General features: G+C 44.7%; 1 protein-coding gene across 15 annotated transcripts in view; it reads left to right on the top strand.

The window, feature by feature from the left end:
- CAMK2G (calcium/calmodulin dependent protein kinase II gamma) overlaps positions 1-21,226 on the top strand; it is a 120,011-nt gene extending 98,785 nt beyond the window's left edge. For 4 of the 15 annotated variants that reach the window (XM_042792636.1, XM_032982204.2, XM_032982198.2 and 1 more), the window contains 10 exons: positions 3,359-3,391; positions 7,296-7,364; positions 8,968-9,012; positions 9,673-9,721; positions 11,785-11,898; positions 13,552-13,677; positions 16,237-16,312; positions 16,814-16,908; positions 18,006-18,251; positions 20,947-21,226. In XM_042792636.1, the coding sequence (XP_042648570.1) occupies positions 3,359-3,391; positions 7,296-7,364; positions 8,968-9,012; positions 9,673-9,721; positions 11,785-11,898; positions 13,552-13,677; positions 16,237-16,312; positions 16,814-16,908; positions 18,006-18,238 (840 nt within the window). In that variant the 3' untranslated portion in view covers positions 18,239-18,251; positions 20,947-21,226. The remainder of the gene's footprint in view (positions 1-3,358; positions 3,392-7,295; positions 7,365-8,967; positions 9,013-9,672; positions 9,722-11,784; positions 11,899-13,551; positions 13,678-16,236; positions 16,313-16,813; positions 16,909-18,005; positions 18,252-20,946) is intronic. The other 11 variants (XM_042792647.1, XM_042792650.1, XM_042792656.1 and 8 more) reach the window with 11 other exon arrangements.
- Positions 21,227-23,593: the final 2,367 nt, after the last annotated feature.

Raw genomic sequence — 23,593 nt, 5'->3', positions numbered from 1 at the left:
TGATGCATTCACTTTTTTCACTGCATTGTTGTAATGCCCAGAAACTCCAACTGAGATCAAGGGTCCAGTGTGCTTAGCACTGTAGCAATGCCTAAGCAGAAAATCCCTGCCTCTTAGCTTACAATTCAAATAGACAAGCTGACAAAGGGCAAGAGAGAAGATGGATTGACAAAGATGAAATGATTTGCTCAGCATCACATAAAAGGACTAGAGCAGAAGTAGAAATAGGCCCTCAAATCTGCTAGTTCAGGCTGCCTCTCACAGATTTGCTTTGAGTTCAACTCTTTTTTTTTTTTTCCTACCGTAAGTCCTGAAATGACTATACTCACATTCCTGTATGTGAGTTGCAGCAAACATCATATTTTAACATAAATATACCGTCAGTATCAAACTAGGGGAGAACTGCATGTAAAAGATAGAAATGTGAAAAGATATCCAAGTGCCCAGAACTGTGAATGGGACCTTGTCTGGAATCACTCTACTTCCTATAACATCTTCTAGTACGTGTTGTGTTTTCTACAGGTGCTCAGAATGATTTACACTTGCCATTTCTAGTATGGCTGCTATGCTGAAGGGACAGTGATTTTTCAAGTTGTCTTCTGTCACCTGCTGACTTGTGTTTATTGTTACTTAAAGCAAGAGTCTTCCTTAAGTTTCACTGTAGAGAATCTGCTTCTCTTTTGAGATGAATACCTGAATTTCACACAAATACAGAAATACAACTTTAACATTTATCTCTGGGTTTGAGAGGAAAACATTGTCTACGCTGTTTTGGGAGAATGTTTTGTTGCTCAGATGTAATGAAATCCTTAAAGTGATCAGTGAGGTACTTTACCGTGGGCTATCTGTCTGCCTTTAACAATTTTTTGCATTCCCTGGGACGTCTCTGCACTGCCTAGAAATGCTTAGAGATGTAGCTGTGTTATGGAAAGGAAAGAGAACTCTCTAACTAAACCTCTGTTACCTTATTTACTTTGCTAAGTTGCAGTCACATTACAAGAAGAACAAAAACTTTTGCTCACTCAGCTAGTCACCTTGGGAAGGTGATTATGAGTCTGATGCAGCTGTTACAAAGGGGATTGGGAGACCAATCTGGTTTTAGTAATTTCCTTGTGTATGTTTTGACTTAATAAGTTTTGAAGCTGTAGCACTTACTGCCAGTACCTCATGTTGGCATTATCCAACCTGTCCTGAGTTGTAACAGTACTTTCATGCTCTGGTCTTAACACAGACCTCACTCCCCACCCTTTTTATACTGCCTACCTAGCTTTTCTTCTACCTGTTATTATAGTAGCCAGTAATAAATGTGCCTTCTGGTATTTCTACACTACATCATGCCATGTTCATAGACCAAAGCAGTTTTAAATTTAGATTGTACTCTAATTAAATTCCAATCTGCAGAGGGTTCTGTTTCCTCCTCTGTCAGTGTTACTTGTGCCTCTAATATAGGAGGATGATTGTTTTCTATATGGCTTGGTTGACTCTCACATATTGAAGCTTTTGCTTGTCTCTTAACATTTTTTGCCCTTATTCTTGTTTCTGTAAGTCATTGGAAATCTGTATGAACTTCAAATGAGACTGTCTTTAGAGATAAGTTTCCCTGCAGTATCCATATAGCCTCTGTTTGTCTGCTGCAACTTACAGGATACATCAAAAATTAAAACTGAAGTTTTGGAGCAGTTTCTCCACTGGTGTGAATTTCCACTTCTCCCAGTTAATAATTCCCTATTGTGACTGGATATAAGTATTTCTCTGGGTTGGTGATGGTCTAAGCATTGTATTCATGCACTGGTAGTACATCCTATTTTAGATCTAGCTTGAGGAAAAGTTTGTGGAGAAGCTAAATTGTCCCAAAAGAAGATGAGAGGAATCACAAGTTTGTAAACCAAGTAATGGCAAGCCCTATGGTGTGCCTCCATGAAGTGGAAGATTCTTGAGCCAAATGCTGAACAGATCAGTGTTCTGAGTCTGTGCTGGAATTAAAGATTAGATGAGGCAGAAGCTTTGCTAGTTTGAATATGTTTGTGCAGTGGCTGTGTGATTCTGTATTGTGTGGTGTGATTAGGAATGTGGTTCTGGGTATGAGGTGAACATGGGCAATTCTGCTCTCAAAGACATGCCAATCTGTGTGTGTGCTTGAGCTCTGATGTGAGGATAGCAGGGACAAAAGCAATATTCAAGGTGACAGCTGAAGACTCAGTAAGTGTGTGAAATGGGGAGGTACAATTCCATGGCTTGTACTGAGTTCAAAGGGCTGCTCCAGAGGTGGGCTGTGGTAGTGTGCAAGGAGTCCAGAGCTACATAGCTGAGCCCGTGCCATTGTGGTTTTTGGCAGAGACTTGCTGTCCTGCACTACTCTGTGAGCTTAGACTCTGTAGTAAGCAGCAGAGAAATAGCATAAATAGTACCAAAGGAGAAGGGCGGATGGAAAATGTATGTGGAGATAGTGGGGGGAAGGGGTAGCATTGTAATGCTGACAGACCTTCCAGTCTCAACTTGGACAGAACGGCACTAGGAGTGTAGTGAAAGAGCAGAGGAATGTATGCTGAGTCTGGCTTACTGGAAAGTGAAGTTTGCTGTGAAGGTGTCTTTGAAGATCACTGAAGATGCCTTTGAACAAGAGTAGAGTCCAAAAAGTTGGGTAGTGTTTGAACATCGCTCCCTGTTTTTATTCCTCCTAGTACCTGAGTGTGCAAGGTGTTCTGACTGTTTGAGTGCCTCTTTGTCTGTCTAGCCTTTCCTCTGCGTTTGAGCATGGGTGCACCTTGCATCTCCAGTCAGCCCCAATTTCTATGTAAGGGAGCCTTTCTCCTCCCCATGCTATGCACAGAAGTTCCCCCTTCTTTCTTTAGCCCTTGAGGATGCCCATCCTGTTGTGCCCTCCTCCACTGCCCTTTGATTCTAGTTGCAAACACACCTCTGCTTCCTCCAGATGTGAACACACGGGGGTTTTCTGCCTACCTCTTCAGTGTGGCTGGGGAAGCTGCACAGTTTTCTGAGGTGGAAGAGCACATAGAGGCACCCCCTTGAATGCCACATCTTGTGCATATATATTTCTCTCTCTTCTCCTCTCCTTATATCAGTGTGTGGGGCACCTATGTTCTGACCTCAGTGTTTGAGTGGATGGGGGTCTTCAACCCTGCCCTTTCCCCTGGTGTGTAGTCATGTTGTTTAATGGTGACTTCTCTCTGCACCTTCTCACGTGTCTGTGCACTTCTGCTGCTGCTTATACCTGCCCCTTGGGGAGCATTATTGGCAGGGGGGCCCTTGCTGGCACACTAATGTGTGAATAGTTTCTGTGCTTTTCTTCTCAACTCCTCTCTTCCCTTCTCTTTCCCTCTCTCAATGGTGTGTCCAGAAAAGGAAGTCGAGCTCCAGTGTGCATTTGATGGTGAGCACCTCCCGTAAGCTGCCTGCGATTCGTGCGTCCGCCATTCTCATGCCATGCACGCTCGGCTTGTGCTCATCACCCTACATAGCATGTCTGTGCAGGGGGGTGGTGGCGGGGGGATCATCGTGCACTGAAAGGTCCATGTCCTCACTAAAAGGGCCCTGTGATTGTCTGGCCTCCGGCCAGTTGTACAGTTCCCATTTTGTGCAGAAAATCAACTGCTGGCAATGCAGTTTGACCTTGCCTGCTCTGAGTGTGAAATGAAAAAAGTCAGTGGTTCTCCTGGGCTCAGCAGAGCAGGTGCGTGCCTTGCCTGGACATGGGGCTTTGTCATTCTGTTGCAGAGGTGCCAAAAAGAGGAGCAGGTGCTTTGCCTGGTGTTGGTGCCGTCATCCTTGGTGGGAGCCCTGCAGTGTAGAACAAACTGGGAGTCGCTCCAAATGTGGCAGAGACTGATGGGGCTCCTCTGTTCAGATGAAATGTGTGGGCACAGCACCGCTGGGCAGCTCAGAGCTGCCGGTCACTTCTTTTTTTAGCATACTTACTGAAAAGGTTTGTCAGAGCCTTTATAATCCAACACTTCCTTTTGTCCTGATCTCGTTTATGTATCCCAGCATGACCAGATACCCAGTAACTGCTTCCCCTGTCCTGTCCATTTCCTTTTTTCATTCATCCAGGTGTTTGACATCCATAGAATTTGTCAGAAAAGTAGTCAAATCCACTCTCAAGGGAGCAAAGAGAAAATTGGCCAGTACCATATTGTAAGGAGTCATACGCAGCCCATTAGATGATGCCTTTGCCTCTGATGCTGAGATATGAACAGTAATTAAAGTACCAAAACTAGTTACTGCATTGATGTCCTTTACACATAAAAAGAACAGAAAATATTTCTCCCATATTGCAGGTAGGAATGGGAATATCACAGTATTGAGAAAGCAGAATAATTTGTTTCTACATTACTATCTGGAAAATACTTCTCCCTTTCCTCCTTCAGTGACAGTTTAAAACTAGGTAAACACAAAAAAGTAATCCCAAAGTACTGCTTGGAAAACCTGATGTGAAGGACTGACTTTTCACCAGCCCTGCCTTTATGAAACTCCAGAGCAGGAGTTCATGGTGCCTTTCATGCCCTTCTTTTCTACCCAATGCCAGCAATACTTAAATTCCCTCTGCATGTTGTTTTAAAGCAGCTGGGATATGTAAACTGTGTGTCAGCCTCAGAAAACATGGAAGCAGTGAAGGTGGCTAACTAACCAGAGACAGCCCGTGTGTTGGTACTTATTTTCTTTTAGTTGGCTGGAAATGTGCATCCCTAGCGATATGATCACTGGTCTGTTTTCTTTCTCTTGCACCCTCTGTGTTGTTTGTGCCTGTCTGTCTCGTGTCTAGCTCAGGAAGCGCTGCCAACTGCTGTGCCAAAACTAATTGTGTTACATAGATTTTTAAGAAGGGCCTGACACCTTTTTAGGTGAATTGGCCTTTCTTAACTTGAGCTGTACTGATGTGAATTACCAAGGATTGTAGCCTGCCCAGTGACTGTGATGTTGGCTGGCAGTAGGAGGGGAAGGAGGGGTAAGAGTTGGCTGTGCCACCAGGGGCTTTGGGAAGGGCAGGGCAGTCTCTTCCAGGGAAGGGCAGTTGCTTAGGTGGCCACAAGACATGAGTGTGTGCGGGAAGCTCAGTATGTCAGATACCCCCATCTGAGAAGGAGCTGTGAAAAATGCTTAGGCTAAGTCTCCTGCGTCTTATTTCCTTGGGACTCTGTCGTGGAATAAAATGCTATGGGATTCTGGACTAGCAAACGTGATACTTGGTTGTCTTCAGCTCACTGGCTGAACTGGGTGTTCAGTGCAGACTGGCGGGCAGGCAGTGCGCTTTGAGGGTGCGTGGGTTTGCACTTGGTAAGGTGACATCCCACACCTAACAAGCTGCTGTCAACTTTTTTTTTCAGAACAGTGGCTTCCTGGATGGTTTGTTCTTTGATTTTGGTTTTGGTTTGGTTTGGTTTTTTTTTTCCCCCATTTGGCCTCAGTTATAAAGCCTTCCAAAAATCAGAAGTATTTTTGTACAGCTTCTTTCAGGATAACTTTACCTTCTTATCCCAGTGGAAGAAAAATGGGCTGTTCTTCTCATTGGAAGAGGTTTGGAAGATACATCTCTGCATTAGGATCACTGTTTCTGAAGAAGTGTGGGAACGTCAGTGGTGTGAGGAGGGGTGGACACAGGTGTTGCCAGAAGTTTGGTTGTGTTTATGACACAAAATAGCTTGGGACTAATTTTTTCAGGTTGATCTGCTCCTCTCTTACATCCACAGCAGCCTGTCATCTCTTCTGCCATCGGGCTGAATACATGCAGGAAGCAAAGCTACTGGAAGGCCAAAATCTTAGGAAAATGTGGGGATGTATAGGAAGAGGCAGTAAACAGTAATTTGTCAAGTGTTACTCCTTTCTTAGCTTTGGGGATGAGTGTGTCATATGCTCTTTTTTTTCCAATGGATTTTTAAAGAATTAATTCCTGCCTCTCTCTTCTATTTCCTCCCCTCTCTAGCTGCCCCATCTTCCTCTTCTGTTTCTTCTCTCTCCCTCTCCAAAAGAGATAGCTAAGCCAAGGCATGCTGCTTGTGAAGAAAACCTTAAGTATTAGTAGGCGTGTGTGAAGCCTCAACCTCATAGGATCTGTCTCTGGTTGACATAATTAAACCTTTGGCAGATGTTGTCCAGCTCAGCATTTGACTTCTGCATTCTTTGTGGCGATTACTGGGTGATGAGGGCCTGATGTTTTGCAGTATGAGTTTGCACTCCCCATGAGTGGTGGGATGGAGAGCTGCTGCAATGAGGTCATGCTCCTGTGAGGTCCCATCTAGTATCCCTGATCTGTAAACCAAAGAGTTTGAGTAAGGCTCTTGCAGTTCTGATTTTGACACTGTTGCGGGTGTCTGGCCGGAAGAGAGCTGTGTGCCTGGTGTGGGGGTTACATGGCAGTGTAACTTTGGGCCTGATTCTCCAAGAACTGACTGGATTTGTGGGCTAGGAACTATATACTAGTGGACATAGGTTTGGCTTCCTACAAACACAGACTTTGCTCATTCCTGTCGTAACTAATGTATGTGACTCAACAGGATGTTTCTTTGCAGCAACATGGTGACTGCCTCACTGTTGTGCTGTGTGAATGCAGGAAATGGAGATTTTATTTTTCTACCACAGCTACAAGAGAGACTGAAGAAGGGAAAGATAAAAAACTACTGGGTACCTTGCATAGGACTTGCTACTTGGGGAACTACATGGCCTTTTCCTTGTGTCCCACCCCCCTCACCTTCCATATTTTGATTCTGAAGTCTCTGTTCAGGTCACAGCAGGGACACAACATCACCATACCTCTCCATTTCTCTACCTTTTCTAGGGCTGACCACACTTTTTCTTGCATCAGTAGATTCCCTGGGACTCTCATCATCATCACATACCTAGGACTGTTCCTGCACACTTTGGGACTCCTCAGACATGACTCCCATTTGTCCCCTGTTTGAGACTGCACTGTGACTATTGTGTGTCTCTTTCTCCTGTGACCTCTCCCATCTCTCATTCTTCTTCACCAAACACTTTTGTTGGTGCTCATTGCAGGATTCTCCCCATTCTTTTGGCTGCTGCCCTTCCCTTCTGTTTTTCTTCCTTATAGCTGTAGCAGTCCATGCACATTTGGGTTTTGGTACATCCCTTAAAACATCTGTTGCCTCAGGGAAGGATGATGTCCAGCGACACGGGCAGCACTCCTTCCTCCCACTTCTTGGTGATTGAGCCTGTGGGAAGGGGAGGGTCTGAGGAGATGGTTGGGGTTGAAGCAATACTGTCATTTTCTTACTGCCTCTGCTGCCCGGCAGGGGAACTAAAACCATGTTTTTCTGTCTCAGCCACAGAGCAACAACAAAACCAGTATAGTAAGCACTGCAAAAGAAACACCCCCAGTGCAGACGTCCATGGTATCTTCCCCAACCGCTGTTTTTTTCCTGTTTGATTTAATTTTGATTCTGTCCTCTCCCCTTCTCTCCTTCCCCCCCATTCCGAGTGCTGCTTGTGCTGCTCTGTTTCAGCTTGTGTTTTGGCTTCGTTCTGTTTGTGTCCCTGTGCTGCTGTGGGGCCTGATCACAGCCTCACAGGCTTTGGGGTGGGGGTGCTGAGCAGAGCTGTGGTTGGATGTGGGGATAGCAGCTTGCCTGGACTTCCCTGTGTGCCATCCCTGTATAGTTCTGTGTGTCCCGTTCAACTGTTCCTGCTGGCTTTTGGGAGACTTGTTGGGAAAAAGAGAGTGGCAAGCTCCATCCACTCTCCAACACCCAGGAAATGGAAGATGAACTTCAGGACCCCACAGACGAAAGGGCAGGCAAAGGGTTTTTAGAGGAATCCTTTGATAGCCCATTTGGCCTGCTCGGTTGGTGGTTGATCTGCTGTAGCTCACTGACTTGCTGGGCTAGCATTTACTGTTCGGGCTGCGTGCAGTGGGCTTCATAGGGTGCCCTGTGCCTAGTATGTTGAACAGCACAGTTCAGTGTGGTGTGCCTCAGTATGCTTGGAAGACCAGGCAGCAGTGCAGTGGGTGACAGAGGGGGATGGGTGAGTGTCCGTCACCGCACCGTCACAGTCCCTGGTGCCCTTGCTCAGCCTCCCTGCGAGAGTGACAGCAGTGGGAGGAGATGGTGCAGGAGCCTGAAGTCTTGTCCCAGTAATGAAGGGATGAGTGCAGCAGCTAGTTAGCACCCATAGGCCTGGTAGCTGCTCTTTGGTTTATGTCTCTGGAGAGTTGGTTTGGGCATTTTTTTTGGCAGGGGGGAGGCAGGAGGAATTTGATTTTTTTGTTGTGGGACGAAGGGTTCTTGGGACACTTCATAATTTTCTGCTTTCCCTTCACTGGCTTTGTTCATGATGGTTTTGATTCTGAGGGAGCCTTTCTAAATTATTAATTATTGTTGTTATTGAAATTGGATCTCATTTTAGAAACCTTTAGAAAAATGTGCCTTTTTTCACAGCCCAGTTCCCTTAGCAACTCCTCTCTGAGAGGCATTGAGGTGGTCTGGCTTATCCCTTTTTATTATGGAAATTATGAATGTCCCTTTTTTAGGGTAAAACACCTAGCAAACTTTCCAAAAAACTGGGAGACAAAGGCCCCAGCACAGTATTATCCTTTCTTCCCCCTCTCCCTCCTCTGAAGCATTTCCAGTGAGGACACTGCTGAGGGCTTATTACTTCATGAATGGCTGCAGAGGGTGCAGACTGGCTGCTCCCTTGCCATCTGGTGTTTGTGCCAGCCTGGTTCACTGGAGGCAAATTGGGAATTAGGGGCAATTGCAGGGAAGCTGGGGGCTTTGTCTCCTTGTGACTGTAGCTTTTAGTGCAGCCTCTCTCTTCAGGAAACCTTCTGTGCAGGAAGTGTGTGCGCACGCACGCAAGCACACGTGTGCTGTTTGGAGTTTGTGGTTTGATTTATTTTTTCTATGTCAGTCACCTTTTCTCCACTTGCTGGGGAGTGAAAAGAAATGAGAGAATGCTTTGGAACTGGAGTTTAATGATTCTTCCATCCTTTCCTAGGAGCCTCAAACAACTGTTGTCCATAATGCTACAGATGGCATAAAGGTAAGGGATGGGAGTGTTGCCAGAGAAACCTCCGCTTCTCTCTTCTCGTTCTTGTCTTCGTGTGTCTTACTTGAGTTTCTACCTTTCCAACGTCTGGTTTGTAGCATGCTCCTGAATACTGTTGGCAGTAGACTGGGAGGGTTGTATTGTATAGCTGTGGATCTCCAGAAGAGGCTGAGTAGGGACAACTGTTCAAATATTATAATCTCTTTCCTACTGCGGTGCTTAATCACCACTCTTTCATATGCGGGATGGAAGAGAAGATACAGGCACTTACGTACTTTTTTTTTTTTTTCTTCTTCTTCTGGAAATGGAGACCTGTTCCTCTGAGAAAGCCTAGGAGCCCTTCTTTAGATTTTTGTGGATATTCTTCTTCCAAACAGAAGCAACTCCTGTTTGATCTCATTTGACAGAGTTTGGTAACTTCTGTCCTTGTAAAACTTCTGGGTGGATGGCTTGAACATGCAAAAGCTGAGCAGAGATGCTAACTTTTGCTTAATATGTGGCCTGCTTCCATCCAAGTCTTCCTTGTATCATCCTATCCCTGCCATCCCTGCTAGTGTTTTTGCGCTTTTTCCCATCTTTCTTCACAAACAAATCAAACTATCTATTTATGCTCCCAACTGCTGATGCCTGGTAATGCTCTGTTCTGCCGTGCAGGGTTCCACAGAGAGCTGTAACACCACAACTGAAGATGAGGATCTAAAAGGTAGGTGTATTGCCTGTAATTTCTAATGCAGTTAAGTGCAGGCAGGGGATCCTGGAGGTCCAATCATTGCCTTGAACTAGCTTCCCAGATTTCTCTGATTCAGTTCATAAATTCACCATGATGCTGTCATTCCTGTCACAGTGGGACCATGCGTTGGGGAACCAGCTGACTTGGCCTCTGTAGTATATAAACAATGTTCGCCCAGAGATAATTTGTTTTTGTCTGAGTTGGAATTCTTTTCTTGCAAATACCATAATCTGTTCATCTCCAGTCCATTTCTAGGCATGGAAAATCCCTACCAGTCCCTTGAGGTTTGCAGTCTGGTTGTGTTTTTGTGCTTCCCCGTAGGTTACAGGGAGTTGAAACCTCAATGTTACTGCTCAGTCTCCTTTCTCACCCCTTTCTGGGAATCTCTTTAGTGACATGCAAACACTTCCCTCTTTATTTTTTTCTCTTTGGGTCTATTTTTGTTTCTAAGATGAAGATCATTCTCAGCCTGTCATCTCTGAATGGAAGTTATTTTTCATGTCCTTGACTGAGATATCAGTAGAGGGAAAAGCTGAGAAGAGATTTCACACCTTTCAGTGACCATATCATAAATATTCTGTTCTTGTAAAACTCTTTAGGTCAAGGAGCTCAGAGTCCCATATCTGCTCATGTTGTTTGAGTAGCTGTCCTTTTCCTGACCTCCCTAAAGAAGGATGAGCAGATGTTTTCCTGAATGAGCAGGTCCAGGATAGGTGAATGCAGATGTGTTCTGAGACAAATGTGTTAATAGTTTGCATTTTGAGGCAGAGGTATTCTTATTCTCTCTGTAGTTGATCTGAGTTACATATCCAGGTAAAAATCAATGCTGACCCTGTGGTGGAGCAGCAATGTCACCTCTGTCAGCTGGGCTAGTTCTTGGTGCTTTTCCTGTGGCTTATCACAGACTGCTGGCTCCTCTTCTGAGGAGTCACAGGTAGCAGAAACGCATGACAGCGAGTGAATGGTCTCTGCAATACAGATTGTTTCAGATAAGACCCGACCTCATTCCAGGACAGTATTCTAGTTCCTACCTTTTTGCCAAGGAGTAATTTGTGTGGTTTAAGAACCTAGCTTTGAGGGAAGGGAACTTGGATGGTTTTGGTAGTGTGGTAATGAAATTGACTTACCTAATTTCTGCTGGATATTTTTCCAGAACATATATTTGTCCAGAACTTTGTGTCCTTTGGCAGCTTTTGTTCAAAAGTCCCAGGCTTGAGCCAGTTGAGCCAACAGGTCCTGTAAGTCAGGAATACAAATGCTGTGAGAGAAAGGCTGGGACTGGAACAGAAGGTGGGGGGGGAAAGAGGGCAGCTGGCCAGGATTAAATTGCTGAAGAATTATATTGGGGCTACATTGCTGCAGATCAAAACTGAGGTATTTTTTTTGGCAGAGATTAGAAAATTTTGTTACAATTTTAATAGAAGGGAGCATTTGAACAGTGGTTGGGAGGGAAGGAGCTTGCACAGTAATGGTTTGTGCTATGGCCAGCTCTGGTAATTTTAGTGCTTCAGTTTTAAGTGTAGCAGTGTTCACCAGTGTTCCTTTTCAACTCCTGCCCGCCATGTTTTAAGCTAAGCAAGCACTCAAGCAAAACTAAATAGACCAAAAGGTTTGGGGGCGTTGGAGTTCTCAACAATCTGCATAGCCATGACTCTGGGAAAAGGGAAGTGCTTGTGCAATTCCTCTGCCAACTTCTTATTTTCAACAGACAACAGGTTACGCAGATCTGTTCTCTCGTGTGACAGACATCGTCTTGATCCATCAGTGACAGTTGCCTCAGGGATGTGTTGCTTCCACTGTGGTGGGACTAAAGGCAGCGCCTGTTCCCCCCAACCCCCGCCCCCATGTCATTCTAAATTGCACAGCAGATCCATGTTGTAGAGCTGTCTACTTGGCTTTGCCCTGGAGGATACTCCTGCATGTTTTGTGCCCAGCATTGTGGTTTCTTTAATGTTCTCCTCTTTCCTTTCTCTTTTTTTATTTACTGAACTTGCGTGTTTTGTTTGTGTTTGTGTTTTAATTCCCTGCCATGCTAGCTCCCCCTCTCTCCACCGGGGACGGCAGCTCAGTGCTTGAAGGACGGAGGCACAGTGAGAGCAAAACACAGACTGAGTCCATGCAGTCCCAGCTTTCTCTCTGTTTCTCAGCCAGTAAGTCCAGGGGTGCAGTGCTTCACGGCATCTTTTTCCCACCCCTCCCTCCACCTTCCCCGTTTTTCCTTCCCCCAAAATCTTTCCTTTCCTCAACTTCCTTCCAGAACGTTGATTTTTTTCATTTCCAGTACTCCAGAATAAAAAGAAATCATCTCCCTTCCTGCAAAATACCCTCCTTTGCACACTGAAAATTTCCAAACTTTTCCTTCCCTTTTTGAAAAAATAAACAAACAGAACCTCATCCTATCTAATTTCATTCCCTTGCTTTCATCTGAGTGAGACATGGAGCTCTCTGCAGAGACCACTGTCTTTTGGGGTCTCCTTGGACAAGCCACTGCATCTCTTAGTTTTCCTTGTGGTAAATGGTGTCAGTGGTGCAGGCCTGCTTATGGAGGGGATGCACAAGGCTGAATTCAGTCTTGCTTGTCAAGAACTTCTGAGCACCTCAGACATGGATGGTGCTTGGGAAGTACAAAAGGAACAAAAACCAGTTTTTACAGACTGCTTCAGGGATGCTTTGGAAGGGATACTGTGGCTGTTGGAAGTCCCCATAGCATTTCTGAATCCACTGTCAGGTGCTCTGAGTGAAAATCCTTGGATAATGTTGGCTCTGAGGGGCATTTCTCTGTTGTGCGTTTTATCTTGCGTGTCTGTCTTGCTAGCTCAGTCAGCTGGTGCCATGGTTAGTCTGCTGGTTATGGTACCATCTGCCTGATCTCTCCTGCCTCTGTAGAGGATCCTGTGGCTGAAAAACTCTGAAAAAGGGTGAGAACAGCTAGTGTGTTGGAGAAAATCTAGGTGGGATTCCAAATCTTTCCCCTACACAGACATACTGGACTAGCTGCCTGACTATTTAAAGCTATAATGGAGGGATTCTTAATGTGAGTTGGGAACGTCTAGAGTATGATTCTGTTCAGGTCAGTCTGGGAAGGAAGAAACAGTCATGCCCTCTTCCATCTCCTCCTGTCTTCCTTCCCTGGTTTCCTGCACACAGCACCAGTATCTCAGATGCAGCAGTCACTCTGTTACTTATTTTTGAAGTAGCTCTAGGGATGTCAAACTGCTGGCTCATGCGGTACAATGCAAAGTGTTTTGCCCAGCCAGAACGGAAGGGAAATGATCTCTTCTGAAGTCCTTTTTGCTGTCAACTGTCCATCACTGCCTTCTTATTAACTCCTTCCTCTTGCTCGTAGCAAGGCCCTGCTTGGTACACTGAGGAGTGCCAAATCACTTCTCTGCCAAGTGGGGCAGCATTCTCCCACGCTGCTCCCCTCTGAGTTGAGATTTGCAGTGATTTGGATGCCCTACTTGATTTCCCTTTCGCTCACATCTCGTACTTGCCCTCGTGCTGCTCTGTCACTGCTCCGACCAGTGTTTTAGGTCACCCTCAGACTACCTCCAGCAGCATTGGTGCCATTCCTGCTGCGCTCTGAGGGGTCTTCTGCACCGGTGCCTGGGTGGCCACCTCTGGGCAGTGCCCGGCCGATATGTGACAGAGGCAGGAGAGCGGGTCGAGCTTTCTGGGATGTGGCTATCTCTGTGTGCTGACCGGGGTTGGGGCCGTGTGTGTTTGTACTTCTTTGTTGGTTTTTTATTTTGCTTTCTGGTTTTTGTTTGTTTATTATTTTAATGCTTACATTTGTTTTGCAGCTACACAGTCTTGTGAAGAGAAGCTTCTTGCCTGGGACAGCCCAGGGCAGACACTGGAGTTAGAGCGTGCTCGGTCGGAGCCTTTGCTAACTCCAGTAGTTCCCTTTGTACTTAACTGCGCACCGTGTAAGTTAGCAGCTGGGTAGCAGTAGTGGAGTAGTGCAACTAATGCTAGTTACCACAGATGTAAAGCCGACCCCCTTTCTTCTCTCCACCTCCGTGCCCTCACCGGCCCTGTCCCTCCCAGAAGGGACGGAGCACCCCTCCGAGCTGGCCGCCGATGGCAGTTGGTACGGGCGGGTGGCTGGGCCGCAGGCGGCCCCGCAGGCCCCGCCGGCTCCCGGCGCCGCTGCTGCCCACCGCGCCCCGGGGCCGCAGGGAGCCGCGGCGGCCCCGGGGGCCGGGCCGGGCCGGGCCGGGCGGAGCGGCGGAGCCCCACTGCCGCCGCGGCGGGGCGGCTCCGAGAGCTCGGCTGGAAACGCTGCCCCGCCGGTCAAAGCGAACTGCGCTAAAAAAAGCTGCCGCGGCGCTGGCAGGCTGCGGTAGCAGGGCTGCCTCTCGGGCTTCGCAAAAAAGGCAGTAGAGTAGCTGTGAGTCACGCGTGTATATCCGTGCTGGTGCATGCTTGCCTCCCCTCTGTGCCTCTGTGCAGTGTATGGTAGGAGGCCCCATGGATTCATCGGGAGCGGCAGGCGTGAATGCCTTCCCCCCTGACATCCGGAGGCTCTCTGTCCTTCAGAAAAAATGGCTCACCTCCCGTGTGCTGGTTGTAGCTTTGGGACATGTAGTAAAAGCAAGAAGACGAGCACAGTCTGATGGAATGGACTAATGTTGAAGGACAGGGTCTGTGCTGCTGCGTAGTGACATTTGGGAAGGGGGTGCAGATCTCCTTGAGATGAGTCAGCACGTGGTGGCTGTCATCTGCAGTTTTCCTTACTCATCCCAAATGGAGCCTTTCCCATGGACTCCATCTTCCGGACATTGCACACGCTGGGAAATCCAAGAAGTATCCCTGCTTCATGCAGAAGCAATTCCAAATGGCTTGCTTGTAAAGACATTTTTCATGATAGACATAGCCCACTGTGTCATTTTGATCTATTGCCTGGATACATCTTTCGACATGTGGAAGTGTATACAAGTAGAGTGGCAAAACCAGCTCCCTTACTATTATGAGACAGTTGTCCCCAGTCTGAGATGTTTCTGTGGCTGGCTGAGTAGTATAATTCTCTTAATTGCTTTCCAGAGTGGGTGCAGACATCTTTCATAGCCAGTGAGATTATCATCTTGTTGCTTTTCAGCTGCACTTATCAATGTTGGGATGAGATGCACATGTGGATGAAAGTTTACAGGGGAGGGCAGTTCAGACTAGCATCTTCTGGCATTTAGAGTGGAATTCACCTTCCCTGACTTGGACATCTAAAGATGGTAGGTTGGATTTAAACACCATCCCCTTAATGAGAGGCATCTGAGATGCCTCGGGTGAGACTTCCAGAATTGCCGATTTCTTTCAGGGCCTAAAGGAGGAACAGTCAGGTGACTGGATCTATTTCAGACACCTACATTTTAGATGCCTAAGGGCAGATAAATTCCACTTCTGGTGGTAGGAATTGTAAATTATTTGGTAACATCGAAGATAATGCTGGAGCACCTCCTAAATGCTTGTATAATGTGCAGGATATCCTGCCTACAGGGAAAGTGTGGAGAAGGCTTGAAGAGATGTAAGGGTGTGCATATAGGCTCAGGCGTACATATGGTGCACATACAGTTGTTGAACTAGAATTGTTATTTAACAGAGCTGACCTAAACTTTGTGAGTGTTAACTCTCGAGATCAGCATGAGTGATGGGACACCTCAAAGGGGATGGGGCCTGGGCAATCAGCTGTGGGAAACCAAGAGAAGAGAGTGCAGAGATGCTGGCCAGAGAGGGGCCAAATAACAGTAGACAGCTAGCCCCCATCTTCATTCATCTTGAAGTCCAGTGTGCTGGGTTGGGTTAAGAGCAGTGCTGTCAGAGAGCTGAAAAGAATTGTGCCATAGGGATTGGCAGAAGCTAACTGTCTGAGGAACAGAGTGCGCACTAGTGTGTAGCTAGGACCTGTTTGTTCATCCAACCCATCCATCCTGCTGCAGTTGTCTTTCTAGCTTGCAGAAGTCATCCCTACATGCCCCAGTTGCTTGTTTGCAGCATTCATCATAACCGAGGTATTGGTGATGGTGATAGGCAAGTTGTTGGGAGATTTTTTCCAATTGGCTTGATCTGTGTGGTGGTCATTTGTATATGACTACTGTGGCTGAAGGGTTTTCACGTCTTAAGCTGCCAGACAAGTGCTTCACATTGGCAGGTTCACTGAAATTCATTGGTCAGACTTCCCAGAAGCGCCTCAGGCTGTCATTTAGGAGATACCTCTGGTGCTTTAAACCTTTCTAGAAGAAACAAATTGAATATGACCTCTTTATTTTATTTCTCCCTACATTATGGGATCACCATTCCCCTTTCATACCACTGCCCCTCTACTCTCATGTGGATGGCTGTCATTACTGCATATCTCCAGAATGCAGGGAGCAGCATCCTATGAGATCTAGACTAAAGGTGCTCCGCAAATTGCTTGTAGGATGCACCCACTAGCCCCATATCCCCACTGAAGTCTTATGCGCAGTTAAATTGCTCTTTCTTCTTGTTTGCAGTGCGTAAGCAAGAGATCATTAAGATAACAGAGCAGCTGATAGAAGCCATCAACAATGGAGACTTTGAGGCTTATACGTAAGTACAGGTGTTTTCTGGCAGGTTGTTTATCAGTTTGTGTGCAAGTGATGGTCTGGCTCCGGGGTATGAGGAGTTGTCATGCAGTCTAGCATGGTAAAAAGTTTTCTGCTTTTTAATCTCCATCAATTGGGAGTGGGAGATATGGTAGAGCTCTCTAAATGAACATCAGGTAGAAGTCAGGTACCAAACAGCAGCAGGAGTGACAAAAGGAAAATGTCCTGGCTTTGTAGGAAAAGTAGGGGGGAGGGCAATGAGATGGATGGAAAGAGAGTAAAAGAAAAGCCAGAAACCTAGAGGCTTGTTTTATGTGAAATCCCAACTAGCACCAACTCCGTGTTGTTGCACCAGGAGTGAGTCCTCCAGCAATTTACTTCTTGGAGTAGGGAAATAGTTAGGTGGACACTGGGTGTGAGACAGATGCCATACCAGCGCTTCATTGTGTTAAATAGCCGTTGGGCTCAAGTGCAAACTGTAAGCCTGTGGTGCTTTCCTTTGCAGAAAAATCTGTGATCCTGGCTTGACCTCATTTGAACCTGAAGCACTGGGGAACCTGGTTGAAGGAATGGACTTCCATAAGTTTTACTTTGAGAACTGTGAGTGGGTAGATTTGGTAACACCAACAGCTTTCTCTCTAATCTTACTTCATGCCACATTGTGGGGGGAAAGTTGCCCTTGTTTTTACTGGTTATCAGAACCAACAATAACTTGATCGTGCATGGGTTATGATGCATTAATAAGAGCCAGCATGCTTTCTCTCAAAAGCCCTTTTCAGCAGCAATTTCAATTCTAACCCCCAGATCGCGTCACTGTATGCATACAGTTTGCCTGGTGCAAGTATTTTGTAAGCATGGACTGCAGGAGCTTTAAAAGTTTGAGGCACCGGATTTTGTACTGATATGGAAATGGAAAAAATGAGCCTGTTTTGATGGAAACAACATGTATGTTTGGGAAAGATATACTGAATGGTCAGACATAAAGATAGACACGCCTTTGGTTTGAGTTTCCCCTGGACAGTTTCAGATCTCTAACACCTTGTGAACTTGTCACATGGATACAAGGGTCACCTTGTCAGCTTGGGGCAGGAAAAAAGAGTTGGGAGAAATGCTGTCATTTATACTAGTGGATTCGCCTCCCTTCTTGGATATCTCCACAGGATGAGATACTTGAAATTTAAATCCTGAGCTGTTCAATTTGGTTTATTTTGGGAGTTAGATCAAGGTCCTTAGTATAGGCTATTCCAGTGCTCTATGCAGAGACTTCGTCTCTCTCAAAAAGCCTGTTCTGGAGTGATTTTTACAGTTTTCTGAGGCTTGTTCATATTTAATGCAGGCCTAGCTTAAAGATCACCAGATTGAATCCTTTGCAACAATATTCTGTAATTAAAAGATCTTTTCCTATGACTGAAGAAACAGCAGTGCTGATGCTGAAAAAGTGACGAGTATGCTTTAAAGAAGAAGTAGGAGCAGAGGGGCCAGGGGATTCTAGGCAATAAGTGCACAGTTCCTAAGGAGAAGAACAGGTGATAGGGGAAAGAATTGCTTGGATTTTGCCTGGAAAATTGCAGGAGCAATTTTTATTGTATCCCAGAACCCAGTGGAAGGTGAGTAGAATACAAAAGAGGTTGGAGGATGCGGGGGGCTGTTCCTTCTTAGTAGTAAAATGAAGCTGATAGTTTTGCATGTTCTGCCAGTACTGTCGAAGAACAGCAAGCCAATACACACCACCATCCTGAACCCCCATGTCCACGTCATTGGTGAAGATGCTGCCTGCATCGCATACATCCGCCTGACACAGTACATCGATGGCCAAGGCCGGCCCCGCACCACGCAGTCTGAAGAGACCCGCGTCTGGCACCGCCGAGATGGCAAGTGGCTGAATGTCCACTACCACTGCTCTGGAGCTCCTGCAGCACCTCTCCAGTGAGGATCAAAACCGGGTACGAACTCTCAGGGAAGGAGCTAAGGCTGCTGTACGTGGGAGTTCAGTACTCAAGGCTGTTTAGCTGGCTGAGAGAGAATCATTTTTAGTCGTCAGTAGGCTAAAAACTTCTGCTGATCAGCTGGTGTTTCTTTCTCTAAGCCCAGACTCAGAAGGACTTGTGTGCAAGTGATGCACCACCTTCTCTGGCCTCAGTAGCATTATCTGCCACTTCTGACAAACTGGAGTCATGTGCCAGATGGTTGCCCCTGAGCATAGCTACTCTTGTAGCAGCAGTGCTTCCCCCAGGTGCTCAACTCTGTGGTCGGACAAAGTGTTAAACTGGAGCAGGGAGGAAGAGTATCTCATACTGTGCACAGGTTTGCTGTTTCCCAGCTGTCAGGGATCTGCCTTTACATGATGGGGCTAATTTCAGAGAACTTTTTTGATGAGAATGTCATATTCTAGAAGGGATATTGTAAAATCTGTGCAGAACAATTTTTATGCCATAAGGGTAAAGACTTACTCGTATAAATTTTACTATCGATTTTCTGAATAGCAGAAGCTATTTAGTGTACAACGTTGAGAAAACTTAGAAGGGAAAAAAAGAGTCTAAATAAATAATAATATCAGAGTAATTAAAGTATCCCCCAATTATCTTGCCACAAGTTCAGCATTGGAGGAAACTTTGATTATAAAGTTTGACATGAAATTGCTTGCTCCTGAAGGACAGCAGATCCATTTACTTCTGCATCATTTAGGCATTCTTGTTTATTGCCTTACTGGTTTCTTTCAGTGAGATGTACAAAGTCTTTCTGCCTCCTTTCATTTTATGCTGAAGTACTTGTCACATTCATTTCAAAAATCTAACTTTCCTAATCTTAGGATCTTTTTACTAATGATTTTCTATTTAAGAGCAAACACAGAAAACATCTACACCTGAGAGACAAACTTTTAAAAATGTGATCATCTGAGGATGAACCACTCAAGTTATAGTTACAACTTTCATCCTAGTCTTGTATATTATTTGGAACTAAGCCAAGAACAATTTTTATTCATATGTATTGTGAGAGATTCAACCCTCCTGAAGGCAATGAAAAGGAATGTGAATTGTCACAAGCAAATTGCAGAGGTTACAGATGGAATTTGAAAAGCAAAAGCCAGTTGGGGGCACCAGAAGCAGGGAAGCTTTCAAGAGAACTGGACAATCAGCTGAATTTCCAGGGATTAAGGCAGTGAGAAGGATAATGTCTTTGCAGGGAAATAAAAAGTAACTAACTTGCACCAGTTTTCATCACAGAGATAGTGAGGGAGACTTATTCCTGGATTTAGTCCAAAAAGGTGCAGAATAAATTATTAAATTAAAAGATTGGTATAGCTCAGTGGCTATGTCTAGGAGTTCTGAGGAAACTTAGGAATGGAGAGTCTTAGCTGCTACAGAAGAGGTGTGTTTCCTTGACTTGGCTGCTGAAATATTGCACCTCCACCTAAAGTATGTTTCTGAAAACTGCAGAGCAGAAGCCATTTCCAAAAGACAAAATGTTAGTTAAAACAATATTAAAAAAAAAAAACAAAAACAAACTATAAACTAAATTGAAGTTGAAATATTTGCATGCATTTCTGGGGTCTGAAAGAGGTGCAACCATGTGCAATTACGAGTGGGGTCAGTGTGGGCAACCTGTTTGGAAGAGTGTTGGCCCATGTGCCATGGAGGGTAAGGCTGAAGAAGGAATGAGGTGACTACGAATGCTTAAATATAGAAATCAGTGGTTTGTTCTCACCTGGAAAGCAGGGTTCAATTTTGGGTAAGTCATCTTAAAAATTGCAGCCATAAAGGAGGTTTGAGGTTAATCGGAGGACTTCTGTGTAAGGAAAGAGGAGAAAGGAGAAAACGGAGAGTTTGCAACAAAGATTTGCAAACTAAAAAATGGTAGAAAGAAGATTTTGACTACACTTCCATGGCAGGACAATGCTAGACAAACATGAAAGAAACCCCAAACTTAAAACTCATCAAAATAAATCCAGTAATTTGACCCAAGAAAATTAGCCAGGAGGAGCCTTTGCTAAAAGCAGTCGCCAGGGCTACAACTTTGCAGAACTGCAGAAAAGCTCGTACATTTGTTGAAATATTAAGAACGTTCAGAGACAAAATTATTAAAGATTAAAAAAAAAAAAACAAAACAAAAAACCAACAAAACAAACAACAGAACACCAAAAAACCAACCAACCAACCAACAAAAAAAAAAAACCAACAACAAAAAAAAAAAAAAAACAAAAAAACAAAAAAAACCCCACCAACTTTAAATCTTTTAGTTCAAGGCAAAAGCCAATGAGAAGTGAGACAGAAACTGTTCCTTAGGACCAGAGCCTTTGATCACCTCTTGGGAAACTTCTTCAACTTCTGGGATGTCACTATTATTGTGGGCCCAGGTCTGCTTCAGTCGAGCAAGTAACTAATTTTAGGAATTAGTTTTCTTGGGCACACGCAGATACCTGGAAGGGAAAAGTGGAAAAGTGTGTGCCTCTTGTCTTCAGGGCTCTCCTCATGAGCCTGTGTTGTGTTAGGAAGGGCTTCTGCTTGCACCAAATAATTAGCCTGTAAAAACCATGTTTTATTAATTGTGTACAGCTAATGTTTGGCTTTATTTTCTTCCATCTTTCATCCTGTTCTCCCCTCTCCTTTCTGGGTCGACACTACCCTTTCCTGACCGCAGCAACTTGTGGAGATACTCAGCTGGAGGGCAATATCTTCCTAGCAAGCAGCTCTGGAGTGCCTGAGTGACAGCAACGGTCATGTCCGTTTTGACGTTAAAAAAAATAAATACAAATTACAAACAGGCAGCAGCCAAATGCACGAAACCCTGCATGCATCTGATGCTCCAGGCGCTGCCTTTCTGTTGTTTTCCATGGATCCATCGTGTCTGTTTCTGCTGTACGAAGGTGTTTTTAAATCTAAAAAAAAAAAAAAAAAAAAAAAAAAAGACAATGTTGTTTGTATAAAATAATAAAAACCAGGAATAATGCTAAATAAATGACAGATTATCCAACGTGCCCCCTCCCCCAGGGCTAAGAAAATGGCAGCAGCTGGAACATCTTTCAGAAATGAAGTGAGGGGGAAAGCAAAAGTGAAGGAGAGAGAAAGAGAGAGGGAGAGCAAAAACGGTGGCGGGTTGAGCAGCGGATGGCTGAACTGTGCTCTGCAAAGCCACGGTGGAAGTTACCACATCACATTCAGTCTGTGCTGCGACTTCAATCAGTGAGAGGTGGCAAGGAGACCCCAGAGGAGCCAGTGTGAAGACTGGGGTTTGAGAGAGAGGAGGCGCTTCTCTTCCTGTTGCCCGGCAGACTGACTTGAGCCTGCTTCTTCTTAGATTTCTGCACAGCAAGAACGCTATGGAAAGCTGGTTGCTTGGCTGCTGGATCCCAAAACAGACTTTTTTTTTTCCAAAGAAAAAAAAAAAATAAATCAAAGTGGGCTGTTGACTTTAAAACTAAAGGTGGAAGTAGGGATTAAAAAAAATGTGTTTAAGTGAATATAACTTAAATAGAAACTTGCTCTTCAGAGATACTGGTTTTAGAAACAGCCACTACCTGGCCAAACATGAAGGTTTGAAGCCAGCTTATTTAATTTAACAAAACAAAACAAAAAGCATTGTGTTAAGAGCAGAGATTTTAGAGGAAGAGAGTACATGTATGGGATTTTCTATTTTTTTTTTCCTTTCTAGTAGCATAGTTGGGATCCACAGTGCTGCAGAACACGTGTTCCTTAGGAAGCAGTCAAAAAACTTAGTGTTATGTTCTTCATGAAAACTTGCACATACACTCCTATATGAGGCATAAATAGCGTGTGTTTTTTATACTGAAATATATGCACCCATAGAATTAAAGGGGTTACCTGGCCTCCTGTTTGATTGGTTTGGTCTCCGAGTAAAATAACAGTGGGAGCCAGCAGCCCCAGCCAGGTGCTTCTCCCCACCACTAACCCATCTGATGTTTGTAAGTGTCATGTTTCCTAGTGTTTATTTGGGTAATTTTTCTATTTTTTACAGTGATGTTGTAACACAGAAAACTATCAGATCAGAACCTCAAAAGCTGTAGCTGAAGGACTCCAGATCACCTCCCTGTGTTGCCTCTGGGTGTTAGAGGATACCTCATCAAGCAGAGGGGAAAGGGAATTAGCACATGTGATCTGATATTTGTCCTTTGGGCCATTTCATCTTCCTTTCTTTTCTTTGCTGCAAAAGGAGTCCATTTCCTTTATTCATTGGGTGGGAATGTGGAAGTGTTTCGTTGACCTTACCAAGGAGGGAGCCTAGCCCAAAGAAGAAAATGGCCTTTCTGGTGGACCTGATGGGATTTGTCTTGACCAAGGGAAGGCATCACTTGCAGAAATTGGGATGGGCTTTTACCTGAATTTCTGCCTACCCCTAATAATTTTTCAGATCTTTTGAGGGAGTTAAAGTGATTGCATTGACAGCATGCTAAGTGTGAGGTAACCTTTTTACAGACTACAGAAGAGAAGAAAGCCAATTTGGAATTTTAATCCTTATTTAACAGAATGCAGAAAATAAAAGCTGTTGCACAAAGTGGAGCTGTTGCTTTGCAACAGATAGCTCTCTGCTCCCTTTGTTAGAGAGGTGCTATCCCACACCAGGATTAGATCAGCTAACCTCTGATGAAGGAAAAGGCCATCCACACTTCCCAGGTTTGGCTGAGCAAACACCCTTTTCTTCCTCCCTCCACTACCCCAGGGAGGAATGTGGGAATTGAACCCACGGGGGGCAAACACTAGATTTTATGATTTCAAAACGTTTTTAAGACAGCACTAAGCCAGTGAGTGAAGTAGAAAACTGAAAAGTCTTGATATTGTATTCAGATTTTTCTTTTTAAAGCCACAAAGAGAGAGCAAACAAGATTACAATTTTGCCATTTGAAAAAGATAAATACAAAACATTATGCATGCCTTCTTTAGGTCTGATCTTCCTTGTCTCTTTACCTGATGATTATTAATAAATAAAAAGAAAACCCTCTGTATTAAATACCTGCATCTTCTGGAGAAAATTTTAAAAGAACAGAAGTGTTGGGCTTTTTGGTTTTGCACAGTCTTGGAGACAAGCTCTCTTTTGGTTTTTTTTGTTTGTTTTGTTTCCTTTTAAGTTAATGAGAAACTTAGCTTGGTATGGCCATTATCAAACACAGCTGTACACCTTTAGCATTCTTAATGTTCTCTTATGGGGCTAATATAAGCATCTATATAATATATATTATAAATATCACATTTTAAACAGGAAATGGAAGGCATTTGATGCAGAATTTTTGCATGATATAGAAATAACTAAAGTTAGCTAGTGTTTGTTTGTT

This window comes from Tyto alba, unplaced genomic scaffold (assembly GCF_018691265.1).
Source record: "Tyto alba isolate M040663 unplaced genomic scaffold, T.alba_DEE_v4.0 Super-Scaffold_1, whole genome shotgun sequence".
Taxonomy (NCBI): Eukaryota; Metazoa; Chordata; class Aves; order Strigiformes; family Tytonidae; genus Tyto; species Tyto alba.
Note: the sequence above shows the minus strand (reverse complement) of the source record. Positions and strands in the feature narration are given on the sequence as shown.